General features: G+C 35.7%; 1 protein-coding gene across 1 annotated transcript in view; it reads right to left on the bottom strand.

Moving 5' to 3' along the window:
• Positions 1-18211, bottom strand: part of CEP192 (centrosomal protein 192) — a gene marked incomplete at both ends in the record, with an annotated part of 66050 nt that overhangs the window by 23101 nt on the left and 24738 nt on the right. Inside the window, 14 exons of the mRNA XM_080364145.1 lie at positions 615-756; positions 2749-2858; positions 4636-4754; positions 4968-5228; positions 5677-5853; positions 6631-6721; positions 8544-8720; positions 11518-11633; positions 12614-12706; positions 12836-12975; positions 13613-13676; positions 13905-14042; positions 14967-15092; positions 16571-16801. Coding sequence (XP_080220271.1) covers positions 615-756; positions 2749-2858; positions 4636-4754; positions 4968-5228; positions 5677-5853; positions 6631-6721; positions 8544-8720; positions 11518-11633; positions 12614-12706; positions 12836-12975; positions 13613-13676; positions 13905-14042; positions 14967-15092; positions 16571-16801 — 1985 coding nt within the window. The remainder of the gene's footprint in view (positions 1-614; positions 757-2748; positions 2859-4635; positions 4755-4967; positions 5229-5676; positions 5854-6630; positions 6722-8543; positions 8721-11517; positions 11634-12613; positions 12707-12835; positions 12976-13612; positions 13677-13904; positions 14043-14966; positions 15093-16570; positions 16802-18211) is intronic.

The raw sequence follows: 18211 nt of genomic DNA, 5'->3' as shown, positions 1-18211 counted from the left end.
GACAGGTCCATTTTAAAGACCAGGTCTCTGCCAATCCTCCAAATAAATCTTGCCAGTAACAGACCACTTCATCTGAGGGAGTGACAGGGGTGGAGCAGCCATCATTTTTTTGATGAGTATAGTACAAACTACATTGAAATGCTGGCATACAGGCTAAGTCTTCATAATATATGTCTATTTCCATCACGGATTCCCAACATTCATTACAAGGAATGAAGTGGTTTAGTTGTACTACTAAACAACAACAACAAATGCACTTTGGCAGTGTCTATGGGGAAGGGAAAAAACCAAAAAAACCAAAACAACAAAACATACAACACCACCACAAACAGTTTCTTCAGATGAAGAATTGGAAGTTGCAGATAAAGTGAATGATGTCAGTTAAGGGAACAGTTTCAACGTTACTTTAACACTTTAAACAGACTATATCAAAACGGTGAGAAGAGCCACCTAGATATTATTTGGGGCCATTCTCATTCTAGAGCCAGCTCTTTCACTTGTAAAGCAATTCAGTTTTCATTACTGACTAAAGATTTTAATCTTTATGATTTTAAATGAGAGGAGGTACACTGCAGTTAGGCATTATTTAAGAGCTATCCTTATAGTTACATTACCTGTCTGTTTCCAAATGATGTCCAGGAGACTGCTGACATCCATCCTGATCAAAAGGCGAATATCCAACCACAGAAAGGATAACCTTTCGCATATTTGCATAGAAGAGATGGATATCATTTGTCCTCCGTGGTATTTCACATACTAAAAGTAATAGAGCAATTCTAATGAGAACAAACCTACAATACTCAGAAGTTACACAGATATTTGAGATATAGACCTAGTTAACAATCTGTTGGCTAAGATATCCTAGATCATTCAAAAAATTACATACTACAAGTTCAGTTATCAGGCATAAATCAACATTAACATGAGATGTAACAAATCTAAATATACACCAATTTTGACTTTTTAATTACAAGACAGAAGACCCAATACATTCATAAGGCTTCACAGAAAGGGATTCAACTTGAGAGAAGTTATTTTTGAATTACTCAGTATATTCAATCTAACACTTGATTATTTAATTAATTATACCTGTAAATGTCCAAAAGGCCACAAATACCAGAGTGTGATTCAAAAATAAAATATTTAATCAAAATGTTTAATAATCAAGTCAAAGTTTTCTCCCTTGCTTTGAGCTATTTCATGTTAAATAGATAGAATGAAGGAGTGAATACTTCTCACACAGGATACATTTGATCCAACCATTATTACCTTTGCTGAGTAATAGATTCTAAGGGGAATTACTAATATTCATATATAGCTTCTACAACTGAGCTACAGATAAGACAGAGCAACATCTGTTGTAGAAGTGTTCTTGGAATTTACATGCATCTAGATACTTTTTAACAAAGCTAAGTCTTGCAAAAGGATGTCTAGCAGATTGCGTTTTTTGGAAGAAATAATTTATTTCTCATATATAAAACAAAATCCAGTATGGAAATATATTCTTCCTTTAGGATGACCATTATTTCTACTCTAAGTTTCTTTTATCCCACTTCCCAACTGAAATCCACTCAGTTCAGGAAATCATCATTTCCAAATATCCCGTTAAAATATTTGACTCTTACAGCCCATCTTATTTTCACCAACTTGAAATATCAAAATGGCTACTTCATGATATCATTAAGATATATTTTGAATGCCAAGACTGCAGTGCACACAAGATAAATACAAGTAAATAAAACAATTGTGACCAAATAGGGAACAATAAGCTCTATTTGACAACTTCAGGAAAGCATGCTCTCAAAAAGAGACAGAAAAACATGAGGATGCAAAAGGTAGGTCTTGTTTTCCACAGAAACAGAAAAAAATTAAGCTAGCATCAGCAAAACTCTAGTAATAAGGCAATAAGAGATAATAAAGGATGCCTGGGCTTTAACAATGGCTTAAAAACTTCAGAGCACACTCAAGAACCCAAGTATCTTCACTAGAATTTCACCTCACTCAAGATGAACAATCGACTACCTTTACATTTCCAAGTAAAGACAACATGTCATCTATAGGGAAAAAAAGGGACTATAACATTTATTCAGGTGTAGTAGCCTTAGAACAGTAAAATCTTTCCATATGTGAATAGAACTAGTTCAAGAAATAGGGTTTGAAAGTATATTTGTTCATAGCACTTAAGGGATTGAAGAGTTTTGAGGGGGCAACTGGTTTGTTTAGCCTTTTTTTGTGGTTTTGCTTGTTGTGGTTTTTTAAAGGACACCTTTACAATATAGTGAGTTGTTTATTTTTTATAAATTCCTTGCTAACACAAGCAGTAGTGCAAAAAATATGAAGTTATTTGAGAGGGGAAATATATATTTTAATGTCAGCAAAGTTTCTGCCTCTCGATTTTCAAATATATCTGTGCACAAGAAACTGAAATGTTCAGTAAAATGAAACTTCAAGTATTTTTCACAATTATTAACAGTAAGATGAATACCCTCCTAATAAACAGCATTTTTAATGCCGTAACATTCATAGACTGGAGTTTCATTCTGCTAGGATAAAAGTACAGTATATAGTTTAAATAGATAGGCATTGAATAAAAGAACGCAAGTTCCGTCCAAATCGAGAATTTTGCTTTTACACTTCTCAAAAAAGAAATAGTGGAAAAATAAGTAGCATTCAAGCCTAAAACCACATTTTTCCACTCAAAACGTGATTCTGTGATTATGTATTTCTTTCAACATGTCATAGGCTTACCTTCTGTCACAAGCTGCTCCCCTTGAAATTCTTCATCAAATACAACATTTTTCAATAAGCTGTTTTCTGGGATTATGTGTTTCTCTACCTGAGGTTTATACATCATAGCTCTGTTAAAGAAATAAGAAACAAGAGTCATTAAATTACACAAGGTATTGGAAACAACAATTTGAAAAGATTCATACGAATCTAGCATAATTTTATATGTATCATTTCTGGAATACACCAAGCTCAAACCTGGGAGCATTTGTTTAAACTGAAATATTTTCATAATCTTACAATGGTTAAAGAAATAAAGAAACACCACCTCTATTGCTGCACAGTAAAAATAAACATTGAAATAATGGCTAGACATGAAGAAGAAAGTTTTTACAATGAGGGTGGTGAAACACTGGCCCAGGTTGCTCAGAGAGGTGGTAGATGCCCCATCCCTGGAGACATTCCAGGCCAGGCTGGACGGGGCTCTGAGCAACCTGATCTAGTTGAAGATGTCCCTGCTTGTGGCAGGGGGTTGAACTACATGACCTTGGAAGCTCCTGTCCAACACAAACTGTTCTATGATTCTATGACTGGCTTACAGTAATCGGTCATTTCAAGAAATAAGCATCTCTTTTAAATTATCAAGGAGACTTCAGAGGAGGTCCCATCAAGAAAAAAAACCAACCAACCAGACCCCATTAAATAATCAATACTATACCTGCTGACTAAAAATCAGCAACAAATAATTTCACTCACATACCAATGTCCAGAAGCCAAATGAAAATAAAAAGTTTCAACACTACCTACACAGGTGCATAAAGCTTTTTAATGGGTTTTCTGTTGATCTGTAGATCAAAACTTTTACCAAAGTTTTTCTGCCCTTTGAGAAGGATTCAATGACAGCGAGCATTGCCTCAGCAAAAAAGTTCATAAAAAGATCAGTAAGAAGCATCTCCTGAAATATCTAAGATAAGGCCAATTTGCTATCAAGAAGATCATACACACAGCTCTTCCATGAGCTTTTTATTGGAAGTCCTGCAGTTAAATTCGGTTATGTTTAATACTTTATTTGGATTAAAATAAAGACAATAACTTTCAGGCAATGTCATTTAAGAGCAAGACTGAAATACTGCCATTCTGAAATTTTGCATTGAATGATGATCATGAGCACCCTTAGTGTTCTGTCCTTAATATTTTGCATTACCACTATACACAGCACAAGTCAAAAGTGCCACTTATGACATTAAAAGCAGAAAATGCCATTTTTGTGCATTTGAGTTATGCAAATTGAAATACTAAGTAACACAGCCTCTATTTATAAGCTTCATAAGATATATTCTACAAATTTATTTAGGGTGTTACAAGCATATGTGGATATTATTTCTCTCACATACACATCTACTCAAACACTGTCTTTATCTACTGAATTCAACAAACCAAGATGTGAATCTTGTTCCAAACTTAATACTATCTAATTTCAGTACTACTTCTTTCGTGAGCCTTTTCTTTAAAAAAAAAACCTACATACATATTAGAGAGATACCAAGATAGAACACAACACTTCTGATACAAAAAAGAACATTTTTTTCCCCACAAAATCCAACACACTCAAACTCAATAATGTAAAAAGAAAATAAACCCCTTAACTAGGATTGAAGTTGCAGTATGTAAAAAACCAAAACAAAAACCAAACCCAAACAACAACAAACCACAAATAAACAAACCAAATCCCCACCAAACAACCTACCAGATGTAAGACTTAACTAGATTTCTCCATATAAATGTCTTTTGCTTCGTTCCTGCAGTTTTTGGAAGCATTTTAGGAACCATACTCGTGTTAGCATACACCTCCAGTTTTAATTTTTTATTAAACATCTGTCTCTGTAACAATAGCAAACTACATCTTACCTGCGATACTGCTGTCTGGAAACTTCATCTCCACAAAAAAAACATACTGTTGTTACCAATGTGTTTGTTTCGTGGAAGTTCTCTTTGTTTTCCTTTGGATTCCACATTATAGTAATTACCTGATAAAATTAATAGATAACATACTCAGAAAAAATTCTTATTGTTAGTATTAACATTTGGAACATGAGTCAACAAATAACTGCAATACAAGTGAAACAGGATTTTACATAAGTGATATTTTAATAAAGAACTAGTCAGATAAAATCAATGGGATCAATGGGAATGTAATTTAAATTAATAAAAACTTGGTCATAATCAGGTATTATACTTACTTCATGTGCTCCTTCTCTTAGTACAAACTTCTCTGGAGATACCGTCATTATGCGACGTTCCATAACTCTTTTTGTCTCTAGGTCTGCAAAGCACAGAGCTTTAACATAGGCAGCCCGAGAACCTGTATTTCTTATGCGGAAAGAAGCTTTCCTGAATCTTGTGGGCGATAATCCATCCAGTGTTACCATGTAACTATCTGACAGTTTTTTGACATTTTCTAAAGTTATATAGCTTGTTCCTCCATATCCAGATAATGGTATCTGAGGGGAAAAAAGAAGAAAAAAAAAAATCAGAAAGACAAATGCAAATGCCTAAAATGTGAACTGAAAAGACTTTGCAAGAAATAGAAAAGCCTAAGTTTATTCAACCTGATTCAAGTTTCAGTGAAAATTCATTTAAGGCCTACCTAAAAAACAAGACCAGTTCAGATTTTTTGACAGGTTTAGAGTCAAAATCTTGGGCTACTTTTAACATAGTACATAAAAATGTTTCTTCCTTTATAGGGGAAAAAGTGCATGCAAAATTGAAGACAATGTTCAAACTGTAAAACTTAGTGTCCATACAATTTTTAACAAGTATACAGATATGCACAGTGTATATCTGGAAAAGTTTCAGCTTCTTCATAGTAACAGCTATTCGGTGCTAGATTTAAAATAATTATGAAAAATGTATGTTTAAAGTTATCAGAAGTTAGGTTTGGACTCTTACAGTAAACTTAATTCCTGGTTGTGATCGAATCCCCAGCTGTTTGATTTCCAGCTTTGCAAAGAAGTAAGTTACTCCAGTAGGTGTAAACATCAAGTATATGTTAGTATCTTCTTTGGGACGGATTTTGAGTTCCCAATTACTAGTTAGGCGTTCTTCTGATCCAAATATACTTTGCAACTGTAAAAACAAAGGCATCGGAAGTGAGTGACTACAATGGGAAAAACATACACTAATAAAAGTTAATTCACTAGTAACCCGAAATTAACTTCTTCAAAATCTGAATTAATTCGGTTGACAAAGGCACATATTTAAGGCTGCAAAGCTTAATATGCAACAGAAAAGATGGAGTTCAAGATACTTTGTATTCCCACAATGAACATATTGATGGCTCTCAGGTTAGACCATAAGAGTTTTTTGCTTTCAATCCACAATATGTTAAGGCTGAACTTAACCAGCACTACATTAATTCTCTCTCAGTTCAAGATTATAGATATAAAATCTGAACATCAGAGGAAGAAACAGGATATAAATCTATGCAGACTACGTAACAAAAAAACTCTCTAGTTATGGTAATTCTCAAAGGCTAATTCCAGTTTTTCTTTCCTCCCTCGCTCGTGTACACCGAGTCCCTCAGAGTGAGGTCTGGAATCCCTCCTGCAAGAAATGCCATGTTTATTTCACTAGATATTGACCCTGCTGGGCTACAGCAGGTTAAGAGCTGTAAACTGAGCCCCATCTTGCTGCAGCACTGTTATGGTTTCAGCTCCTCCCAAGATTGCCAGTGCAGCTTAAGCTCTGCTACTATGTCCTTCTCTGCGGTTTCATAGCAAATACTTACATAGCCTGCAAATCACTGACACTTATAAAGCAAGACTTCAGGGCAAAAAGATTTTTATAATAAACATATCCTGATAATTTTCTTAAACACTAAAGAGAAATTTTCATGGCGGTTACCTGAAAGCAGTCTTGATCCTGGCCTCTTATCACCAGTCTTAAATGCTGGGTCACAGATGGAGAGTCATTTCTTAGAGTTAACTTCTTCTGGCTGAAAAATATGAACTTTATTTATATTTTACAACAAATGTAAATTAACTACATATATTTATTCATGGAAACAATGGAAATGGGACAGTCAATTTTTGAAGTTATTTCATGAAAATGAAATACCTCTTGATACAGAATATTTTAGCTAGAAAGTAATTTCCGCATTTTTTAACTTCTAGACCTTACAATATTATACGCCATTATGCATCAGTCCTCATATAGCAAAAAAACCCCGAAATATGTATAAACACAGCTTTTCTAAAGTTCAAGTATTGCACTTAACAGCTTGAACTTTTAAAGCAAGTTGGTTTAATACAAAAATAAAACACAACACACTTTAAGACACAGTTACAATTTATTATCCAGAGTCACTTAGTTATGCAGAAACAGAGTCTTATGAGTTCTGGCCCAGATTCACTGGAACAGTTATAAAGAACTAAATTAAGGATAACTTTTCCTTTTCATGTACTTTTCAATACAATAGTACCACAGAAGGTTACAGCCACTTAGCAGTAACAGGTTGACCAAAAAGTACATTTTTTCCTCTCCTATATTTTTTCTGGCTTCTGGCACTCAGATCCTTCCTCGACATAGGAAGGAAATCTCTACAGCAAGAAGAGTGTCTTTGGCGTTTTAACAAGTCAAATAACAATCACAGAAGGATGTGACAAGCCCTAAACCTGGTAAAAACATAAAAGAAGATGAAGGATCATGCAGTTAGAATCAAAGAGGAAGACAGAGAGAGCACAAATCCTGTGCCCACTTTTCAGTGGCAGACACTGTTTTGTATTCTGTTGGAACAAAAATTTTGAAAATAATTTCAGCTTCCCAAAATCAATTGTGAATCAAAACTATTTTTCAGGAGGAACAGAAAATAAGAAGGTAGCAGCATACAGGGAAGAGAAACTGTTTCCTAATCACCTAACAGCTGAAACTACTATGTTAGAAATAGACTATCTGAACAAAACAGAAAAATAGGAATATAGAAACAGTTCTTGGCTACAAACATGGATCAGTTTCAAACAATCAGGAACATTATTAAGTTGCTCAAAAAGTTCAGTATCAAAACAACAGTGGATTTTACTCCCTAAAGTAATATTTACTACACAACCAGAGATCTGCAAAACTTGCAGCCTTTACATACAAAAGAAGCAGATTATATCTAAACAATTATGCAGTTGCACTAATCATGGAATACTCATGCTGTAAAATTGAAACTAAAAATGTTCAGATACAGACTAGTCTGAAGGACAAGTTAATAATAATTAGGGATGCAATGGATTCTCCCTCACTAAAAGTTTTAGCATTGGAACACAATCAAATTCAAATAAATCAATTCAGGGAAATTCAACAGCCTGTGCTATTCAGATAGTCAAATTACACTGCCAGACCAGGTTCTTCTAGTCTTGATGGATGAATTTAATAAAAACAAGCATAGAGATTTATCTCTAGCAAAAGGTAGGGGTTGAAAGATCCAACAGAATTTTTCCAATCGACTTGATTAGAAAATATTTTTCCACTACATTTCTACTTACATAACAAACTAATCTTACAGAATCAGATATTACTCTAACAATAACCAAAGAGCCCTGAAGAATTCAAAAAGCTCAAACAAGATCACAGTTTGTTTCCAAAAATTTCTTGCACAAAAAAATTAATTGTAATATACTGATTCTCTCACTTGAGTCACAAAACAGTTTAGTGCATCACCTGTGGATTACTAATGTGCCTAGGGACAGTAAGGTAGTTTTACTTCAAATAAGTGCAATATAAAACAACGTAACACAATATTTCACCTGAACGGCTGCCCAGTTTATACTTACACAGATGCGCCAATCGTTACTCCTCCCCAGGCAATGAACTGCTTGTTAGAGAGAATGGGGGGAATGTCCGAGCAGGAAGCAGCTGTAGACACAGGTCTGTTTGCCTCAGACACCACCTCACCTTTTATCACCACCTCATACTGAGGTCCAGATGGCAGCACAAGGATTTTCAAAGTACTTTAAAAAGAAACAAATAAATTTAAATTCCACAATGGAAAAATAATAGCTGATGAAAGAAAACATAACTGAAAAAAAAATATATAGATAAGCCTTTTTAAACTACCTTCTCCAGGCAAAAATACAAATATATATTTTTTTTTTCCTAATTTTATGATGAAGGCCAGCTTTAGGCATAGCAAAATTTAAATCCTTTGGTTTGCAAATATGCATGCCATATGTACCTCAAGCAATCTTCTGAAGTATTTCATCTGAAAACAGTTCAGATAAGTATTTCAGAGACTACAACTAGGCCAATTATTTTTTGCCTATGCTAACTTCTGATTATTTTGACAAAATAATTTTGGAGAGGAACGAAATCTGGTTGTCTCTATGTACAATAAAGAGACACCTTTCGAAATACCTGTGAAACTTCAATGAAGTGTTACAAGTGTGAGATACCCAGAAGCATCAAAATTAAACTCTGGGTTCTGTTAACAATTGTAGTATTCTAAGCCACAAAGCCAAGATTTTTTTCCTCTCTTTGTTTGCTGGAATTGCTGTCAGAAAGAACACTGAGCCCACAGACAAGGACCCAGCCACCTACAGCTGGCTACTGCTGATACAGTCTCTACCCTGCAGGACACAAGCACAGCGCAGGTGACTGCTGCATTCTTCAGGCAGAGCGGAGAAAGAGATGAAGGAGAGCATCAGGTGCTACAAGTGATGAAGTGGAAATAAAGGGGCTAGTACTGGATAGGAAAGCTGAACGTAAGTAGTAACAAAACAGAGAAGAAATTAGACACATACACATAAAATTAAAAAAAAAAAAAAGGAACCAGACAGCACTTTATTTTTCCTAATGGAGACATAAGTCAGAGAAATAAAACAAAAGGTTAAAGTATATGGCAAAGGAAGTGGAGATTGGAAGTATCTGACCAACTACACAGGGAACGAGAGGAAAAACAATCAGAAAAACCAAGCAGAAGGGGGGAAAAAAAAAAAGTAGAGGGCAGGAATGAAATAAAGCTTTTAACAAATAGGCTGCAGCATTTTCTGTAGCACAGACCCCCTGAGAGCCAGGAAAGAAACTCAAGAATCTCTACTCTGTCATTAAATCCCTGTGATGCCTACTAACACAGCCCAGCATCCTACCAGTGGGGAACATGAACTCTTGTTACTGCTTTAGTTAATTAGTCTTTTGGCAGCACTTGCAAGTGGACTGCAAAGTTTCCAACTCTGCTGAGTACCCAGAGGCTATAAAGCAACAGAGTTACACATAAGGCCACAGGAAAGCAAAGATTAATCACTTCAAGTGACTGTCCATTAGGATCATCTGTCATTAGCACAGAAGTTTTCACAGTTTAATGCACTGAGTAGGCCCAGTAAAGCTAGATAGTGAAGCTTAACATATTTTGGACAGATTCCTTTGTCCATTCTTGCAGAAGCTGGAAAACATGTTCTCTAAAGAGAAAAAGCTGCTCTGGAGAAAAGTGATTGCCAAAACCTCTTCCATGACACCGAAATGGCCACTTAAACCAATCAAGTCTATTCTGCAGAATGAGGACTGACAGGTGCTAATGTGCAAAAATATTAATACAAATGCTTATATCTGCAAGAGTAACATGTACATTAATGTTGTACAGGATTTACAGCCAAACTTATTTTATTACGGCATCCAAAATTAAGGAATACTTTTGATCCTGATCTGTGCTTGAGTGTGCTGGCTGGGCTGAACCACAGTAATTTTCCATGAGGTTAGTTTTCTTGTTGATAGTTAGTATGGTCCTTTGTTATTCTCAAACTACATTCAAAACAAGATAGCAACCTGGGATGGAGTTGATGTTTTCTTCCACTAACTTTCAGTGTTTGGGACTTAGAAAGAAAGGAAGAATTCACTGATGTTGATACTTATTGATAGGGAAGCCAAGGTCATCCCTCACTTTCTCATGTTTTGCAAGTGAGTGAGTGTGTAATGCTGGGAGGAGCAGATACAGGACAGTTGACTCAAGTTGGCCAACAGAAGTATTCTATACTGTGATACTCAAGTGGGACGTTGTTGGGAACAGCCCTCTTTCCTCAGAGGCCACCATCCCTGAGGGGGTCCTGCTCCTGTTTGTGCTCCCAGTACTTTCCCTGTTCCCTGCTGTTGCTCTCTGCATCTTTACTGAGCTCACTGTGCTTGCAGCATCCACCTGCTGGTGTTCATTGCTGGGAGCACACATTCTAGTGGCTAAGTATTTGCTTTGTATCATTTCTAAACTTTTTTTTTTACTATTGTTTTACTAAATCTGGTTCTATTTCAACCCATGAGTCTTTCCTCCTCTTTCCCTTCCTTCCCTCCAGAGAAGGAAAGGTTAAGTGAGCAACTGGCTTGCTGTTTAGCTGCCAGCCCAGTGCGAAACAGCAACATTGAGTTTTTTCATATGGAAAATACAATTAACATGTCCCTGTCTCAGCCAAGTGAAGAAGAGGGAAGCAACTGAAAAGGCTGCTGAAGACAAGTATTTTAAAACTTTGCTGTACTTCAGAAACAAGTACCATATAAAGAGCTTCAGGGATTTATTCAATTTACTTACACTAAACAAGTCTCCGGTCATCTGGTTATCTGTGATAGGAAATACTAGCTACATACAGCAAAAGAGGCAGGGATAATATGGAACAGGTGAACCCCAGCAAAAAAAATCCACTCTTTAATAATAAGCACTCTCAAGTCAAAGTTTCTTTCCCCTGTGGGTAAAACTTCCAATTTGTTAATAACCTTAAGGTCAGAAGCAGGTCTGTTTAGCATAGGCAGCACAAAAATCAGTTCTGTTACCTTTCTGTAGTCGCTACGGTTTTTGGCAGAAACAGGACAGTCACTTCTCGTTCTTCTCCAGGAAGAAGGAAAAGATCCTCAGGTTCAACAGCAAAGCAGCTGTTCTGATCTGCTGTCTGAAGGTGGACAAAGGGAAAAGGGAGGGTTGGTTACTTATTTTAAGGGAGTAAACATTTCCAAAACATGTAATAAAATCTAGTTGTGCATCTGTTGTACATACAGTTCAGACAATTCAAATACACCTGGCAGCTTCAGAATTTTCCCATAACCCTGCACTAGTTACACTCTTCTAAAGTTGGACACCATAGTACAAGTACCCCTAACAAAGGCATTTCAAGACATGAGCTGCATATACAACACTGAAGGGGCCACAGAGAGATTTAAAGAATTTAACAGTGAGTACAACACAGGACTCATAAACCACTAGTGAAGTTAACATCACCAGTCTCAATGGTGGTACCAACCATTACTGGTATCAATTAGTATCCAATATAATCACATTTATGTGACATTCATGATACTAGCCATGCATCCTATTTCCATGGGCTCCGCTTGAGAAATGATGGGCTCACAATTTTTTTTTTTAAATTAAATGTAAAAGGGGACTAACTGCTTCTTCTGTTGACATGAAATGCTCAGTCTGGAACAATACTTTCCATGGATTCTCAAGAAAATTAAAGCAAAGAGATCACATATCTGAAAAGAACTTGCTTCATACTTGCATGGACAAGATGTCCACTGAAAACTAAAGATGCTTCCAAGGCTAATTTTCCTTTTTGCTCTAAATGGCCTTTACTCCACTAGCTAACTAACATCTGCTGTGCAGCACAGGATTCACTACTTTTACCTATTTGTTATACACTTGTTAAAATCTATTTGTTAACAAACATAAAAGTATTCTTGTTAAAACAAATATAACTGAAGCTGAGCGACAAAACTCCCATATGCTTTTTCCAATAATGTGAGCTAACCTCTGCTATCTTTCATTTTCTTTATGTAACTTGTAAACCTTTTGTCAAACCACACAGCTGAGTTAGGATCCCAAGGCTCATCTCTAGTTTCAACTGACGATTTCAAGGGGGAGAAGCCAACCTACCTTAATTTTCAAATATACACCAATGTTTCCAGCATTTTTCAATGGCAGCTGCTGTCTAGCTGTTGAATTCACACTAGTAGACAGATGTATTGTCTGGAAAAAGTAAAGAAGTGTGTATATATGTATGTATATATACATATATAATAAAACCAAACATCACAAAAGAAGTAGGCTAAGAGAGGCAAACTATTATTAAAACACACTTTGTAAATACATGCAAACCTGTAAGTCCTTTGGAGCATGTATCCTCGCTGTTCCAGCTCTCGCTCGGAGGGGAATACTTTTGATCACACTGCTGGGTCCTGGACTATCCACTTCCACATCAACTCTGGCCAAGAATTCATCTGCTAGACCCAAGGAATCTAGGAACAAAAGCAAGTCTGCTGGCAGCAAAGGCCATTCCTATGGATCCGTGTCTCACTTCAGCTACTGTCCAATCTTTATATACTAATGTTGTGCTGATATTAACAGAAGATCCTCCCATTACCCTGGCAACACTTTTTTTTTTTTCTTGAAAGTCTCACAGATTCTTATTTAAGAGTTTTATCTTTCTGTCTGAAGTGTCCCTAAAGCAAACAACAACAACAAATCTTAACATACTAACCAAGCTAGTTCATGTATTTACTATTTAGGAAGCCAGAAAAACTCAGAGGCTTCTTCAAATTTCTCATCTGTTTTGCAACCAATACAATGTTTTCTTAAGTGATTATTTAATACCCTCAGCAAAAGGAGTAAAGCAAATTTCACACATCTTGTAGCAGATAACCACTGTGTACCATCTGATACTGAAGTAGAAATACCTCTGTTAACATCTAAACATTAAGACAAAGTATTCTGCCTCCCTCAGTTACTAAAACTGAACGTGATATCTGAAGTACTAGGACATACAAACCAAAGATGTAATGTTTAATTCCAAGTTTTCAGCCTGTTCCTGTAATTCTGACACATACATAAAAAGTCAAATTTGTTTTAACTGAAATGAAAATCAAATTGCTATACCTGAACAAGACACTTGTTTCTTAGGTGCATGGAACAGAACCCAAACCGTTAAAGCTTCAGGATCCTGAAAAAGAAATTAGTTGACTTATCTTACATGATGGAGATAATTACTGAAAAATAAACAAATAAACAAACAAAAAAACCCAAAAAACAAAATCATAACCTAGCAACAAAACTATACCGTTCAAATAGGCAGACTCCCCAAAAAATCATTACTGTGAACTCAGACATTCAGAATCATCATTTCAGCCAGCAAGTAACATGAAGAATCGGTCAAGCACAAACTACTCACTTGCCCATCATAGCTTGCATGTATAACATGATTTAAAACTGATGGAGCTGCTGTCTGAGAAACTGCATCCGTTTGGAGCTCATTAGAAGGATTAACTGGTTCCTTTGAAAATGTGAAGCAACGCCAAGCTACTGCATTCTGTCAAAGAAATAAAGTATATAAAGTATTAAATCTCTTCTTGTCAATAACAAAACTGCTGAAAAATGCAAGGTACTGCTGAAAAAGTAATCAAGGATTAGCGTGTAATTTCAGTTGCTATGTCATAGCCCAGCAAACCCTCTAAAAGTGAGGAACTCTTAGGCAGTAAATGAAGAGAAGCTGGAACTGGTTAGTATAAACCTTCTAGAAGTTCGGCTGTTCAAGACCAAACCTCAGTAGTCACAAAGATGACCTGAACCAATCTTAACATAAGGCCAGTCCTTTCTTGTCCCCCCACACAAGAATACAAGACCAGCTCTTACTACAGCACAGAACAGCAACCAGCCTGGCCAAAAAACCTGAAACCTGCATTGCCACAGAAAAGCAGAGAGGAGCATATTGTAGCCTATAACACAGGCTGTTATTGTCCAGTGAGAGACAAAGCAGAGAGCAAAGCGACCTGCTACTGCTCAGGAAGAAAAAATACGTTAAACTTGCTACGAAGCCAGTTTGGTTGCTTGTTTTAACAGTCAGCTGTTCCACTTGAACAGTAGAACACATGTCCAGCCTCTCAAAGGGAAGGTTCAGGTAACAACCCTGTTGCCATCTGCTGCCCTATGCTCTCAGATCAGGCCATACAGAAGCAGCAGTTCATGGCTGGGTTGTGAGAAATAAAACAAAAACAAAACCCACCCCACAAGCACAGAAAAAAAAAACCACTCACACATCTATCCCAGAAGCGTTTCTGTTAGTAACATCATAGCTGACTCACATTTTATTTCCTGACTAACCAAAGATTTCTTGGGAATTTTACACCTAGTGTCCAAGGTATGCTTCGTAATGACAAAAACCAAAGTGTTTTGTTATTAACATTCAGTATTACAAGAAGATAACTTTCATATATGGGAAGTTTACAGTACTTACTGCATTAATAATAAGTCTAATGGGCACAAAAGCATGTGTCTTGTTGATAAGTTTTAGCGGAAGAGCCTTCCAGCTGCCAGAAGTCAAGTCACCAAAATCCAGATAATCTCTTTTTCCTGTATCCACCTGGTTTCAAGGGAAAAACAGAACTTATAAGGAAGAGAAACCTCCAAAACATGCTACCATACAAAAACATCAGGAAAGTAAGGCTGTTGTTCACCTGTTCTATCCCGCGAACGCCACAGCTGTATATAATACACATCTCCTACCAGGGGCAGGAGTTGTCTAAGAAAAATGTTTCCTTTGATATCACAAGGAGTTGTATCCCATTGGCTTTCTCCCACATATTTTGCCTCAATCAACTAATTCAATCTTAATGTAATATTTATCCACCAAAATCCAGTGCACAATCAAATTACTTTGCCTAAATTAAAATAAAATTTAAACTATCATTATTGCTAGCAAGTAATGTCATGTCAGTTTTAGATAGATAAAATGCCATTTTAGCAAGTTAAACGTCAGAAAAAAAGACTAGTTAATTTTTCAATAGCATAACAATACTCAAGTGTTGTGATCTGCAGCAAAATACAGGGGGTTTTTTGGTATTTTTTCCAGTCTCAGAAATATAACAAGATATGCAGAGATTTAGTGCAGGGTTTAATTTTAAATTAAATATGAAGCAAGATTGAATGAACTATACCATGAGGAATGATGGCTTTTTGCTAAACTGTGTATTTAAAAAATACATTAAAATTAAAATTTGTGGAAGAAGCATAAAAAGATTACCCATTCATATGTATTCAAATAGAATATAATTACTTTAAAACACACACTTAGCCCAAAGCAGCTTAACAGATCACATTAAAATGAACAAAAAATTGTTAGCTGTAGTTAATCACTAAAAATTTGAATTTATCAGTGAGGTCACAGGTTATCATGTAATTTGTTCCAGCACCTCCAAAAGTACCACTAAGCCCATTTCTGCCTGACCAAGCCCTTTAATTTAGGAATACATAAAACCAGATTTCATTCTTAATGTCACACTGTCTCCCACATGGTTGTTCTTCATGATAACACATAGGACCATTCATTTTATACATTCAAATTAATTTTTAATTAGTCCAAAATAAGAAAATATTCTCTGTTATAATAAATGAGCTGAAAGTAGTAAGTAACCAAGACAAGGCCTACTTGACATTAAAAATGAATAAATCCTTACAACTGGAAAGAAATGTTTTCTGTTATATTTTAATGCCCAATGGTATCCAACATGGCAGATACTTAAAAAGCATTAGACATTTAAGAACTCGTCCATTCTTCTAATAATGAAAAAGTAATACTTTTTAATGTATTCTTTTCAGACAGTGGCATAATAATTCTTCATTTCCAGCTAGGTGCTTTTCCACAACTAAAACATCCCAGATAGTTATAAGCTTATCATAAACATTCTCTTGTATTCTCTCCTAACTCCAAAGATGAGAAATTCCAGGTTCCTTTGAGGAACAACCTTTAATTCCTGTTCTTTGCTAGTGCCATTAAACTATTCATAAAATTAAAAAAACAACAACACATAACCCCCTCCCCCCCAATAAGTAGTTACTTACTTCTAAATCAGGATTTTCAGCAACTGCTGTCAGAACTACCCTACTCGCCAAAGCTTCTGCCTGAACAATCGTCTCGGCATCTGCAGAAACTGGCCAAGATGAAACATTGAGAATATACTGGAAGATCCCTGAATGACAAGGTAAGAAAAGTATTTTCAGATCGTTGGTAGAATAGGATCCTACGATGGTTTTGTTCTTGAAAACCAGGCATTGGTATTTCACGGGATCCACCTGAAAAACAAAATCTTTGTCATTTTCAGCAGATGTCTTGCCAGAGGACAGCTTCTTTCAAAATACCACATTTAACTGGCACCACTGCTCAGCACAGAAATTTTGTATATTATTACATCTTTATATTCATGTCCCACTTCCATTTCACTCTACTATGGGCATTTTCTTCTAATTTAAGAAGTTAGACAAGTCAGCCCAAAAAGTTGCTGGACTTCCTTTCCAGCATCTAGTGAAAGATTAACACTAGGAATATAGTATTTATTACATATGAAAATTAATTCATAAGTAAAATCCTGATTTTGAGAAAGAACATCAGTACAAAAAAAATAAAGTTCATTCTTAACAGAAATGTCAGTGGACAGAGGTCACCAGTAAATCCCAGTGTAGATGCTTTAAAGTTTATGTTGAACTTATTAATAGATAATCTTCATGCAGGAGAGACAGACTGCCATTCATAATCAGCATATCTCAGAATTAACTTTACTGAGAAAGTATTTTTTAATTATATTGTGCAGCAAACAAACTAAATGCATATATTTATTCACAGAAACAATTGTAAATGGGACTGTCAACTGCCAAGTAATTCAATGAAAAAAGCACCTCCTGGTACAATAGAATCTCAGGTTTGAAGAGCTGGATAACAACCTTATGATACTGAGTAATTGGAAAAATACATAAGAAATCTTAACTCTCATATATACATATATGTATGTACACAAACACAGAATCATGCCTTGGTGTTTTTTAAAGAGGAAATATTCAGGGAAAACAAGCCAAACCAGAAGTCATGCTCCTGGAAAGACACGTGCTACATCTGCTGGAAAAAATACACGCAAGGTAGAGATAAAGATTTATAAAACTTACAAACAATACAAATACATTGTCTGTCATTTTTCAGTAACAAGGACCATTAAACAAAACCAGCAAGAACCAGATTTTTAAAGGGAAAAAAAGTAGTAGTGCATAGAATCCACAACTGAACTGCCAACATCACTACAGAATTTCAAAAAATTGATTAAAGATCAGTCCACCAAAAACTAATAAGAACATAAACAACACCTAGCTCAGAAGTTCCCAAACATCAAATTGCTAGAAGCTCATAATATATTATGCTTGTTCTGTTGTTATATTCCTCTCTACTAAGAGTATTTATCAGTAAAGAAAATTAAATTATACTAACGGACCTTTAATCTAACTCATTCTCCTGTTCTTGAGATCATTTACCTTTGGAACTACTACTATGCTGACAGAAGTAGATAGAATTTAACAAAATTGGAGTGCAAGGTGCCTAATCTGTGGCCTACAAGCCACATATAACCTGGAGAGCAACCCATGCAGCTTGAAGCCTGCTTCAAATATTTCTTCTTCTCTGCCACACAGGATCTCCCTAATTTCATAAAAACTGGGAGC

Source organism: Nesoenas mayeri (assembly GCF_963082525.1).
Source record: "Nesoenas mayeri genome assembly, chromosome: 2".
In the NCBI taxonomy this organism is placed as follows: Eukaryota; Metazoa; Chordata; class Aves; order Columbiformes; family Columbidae; genus Nesoenas; species Nesoenas mayeri.
Note: the sequence above shows the minus strand (reverse complement) of the source record. Positions and strands in the feature narration are given on the sequence as shown.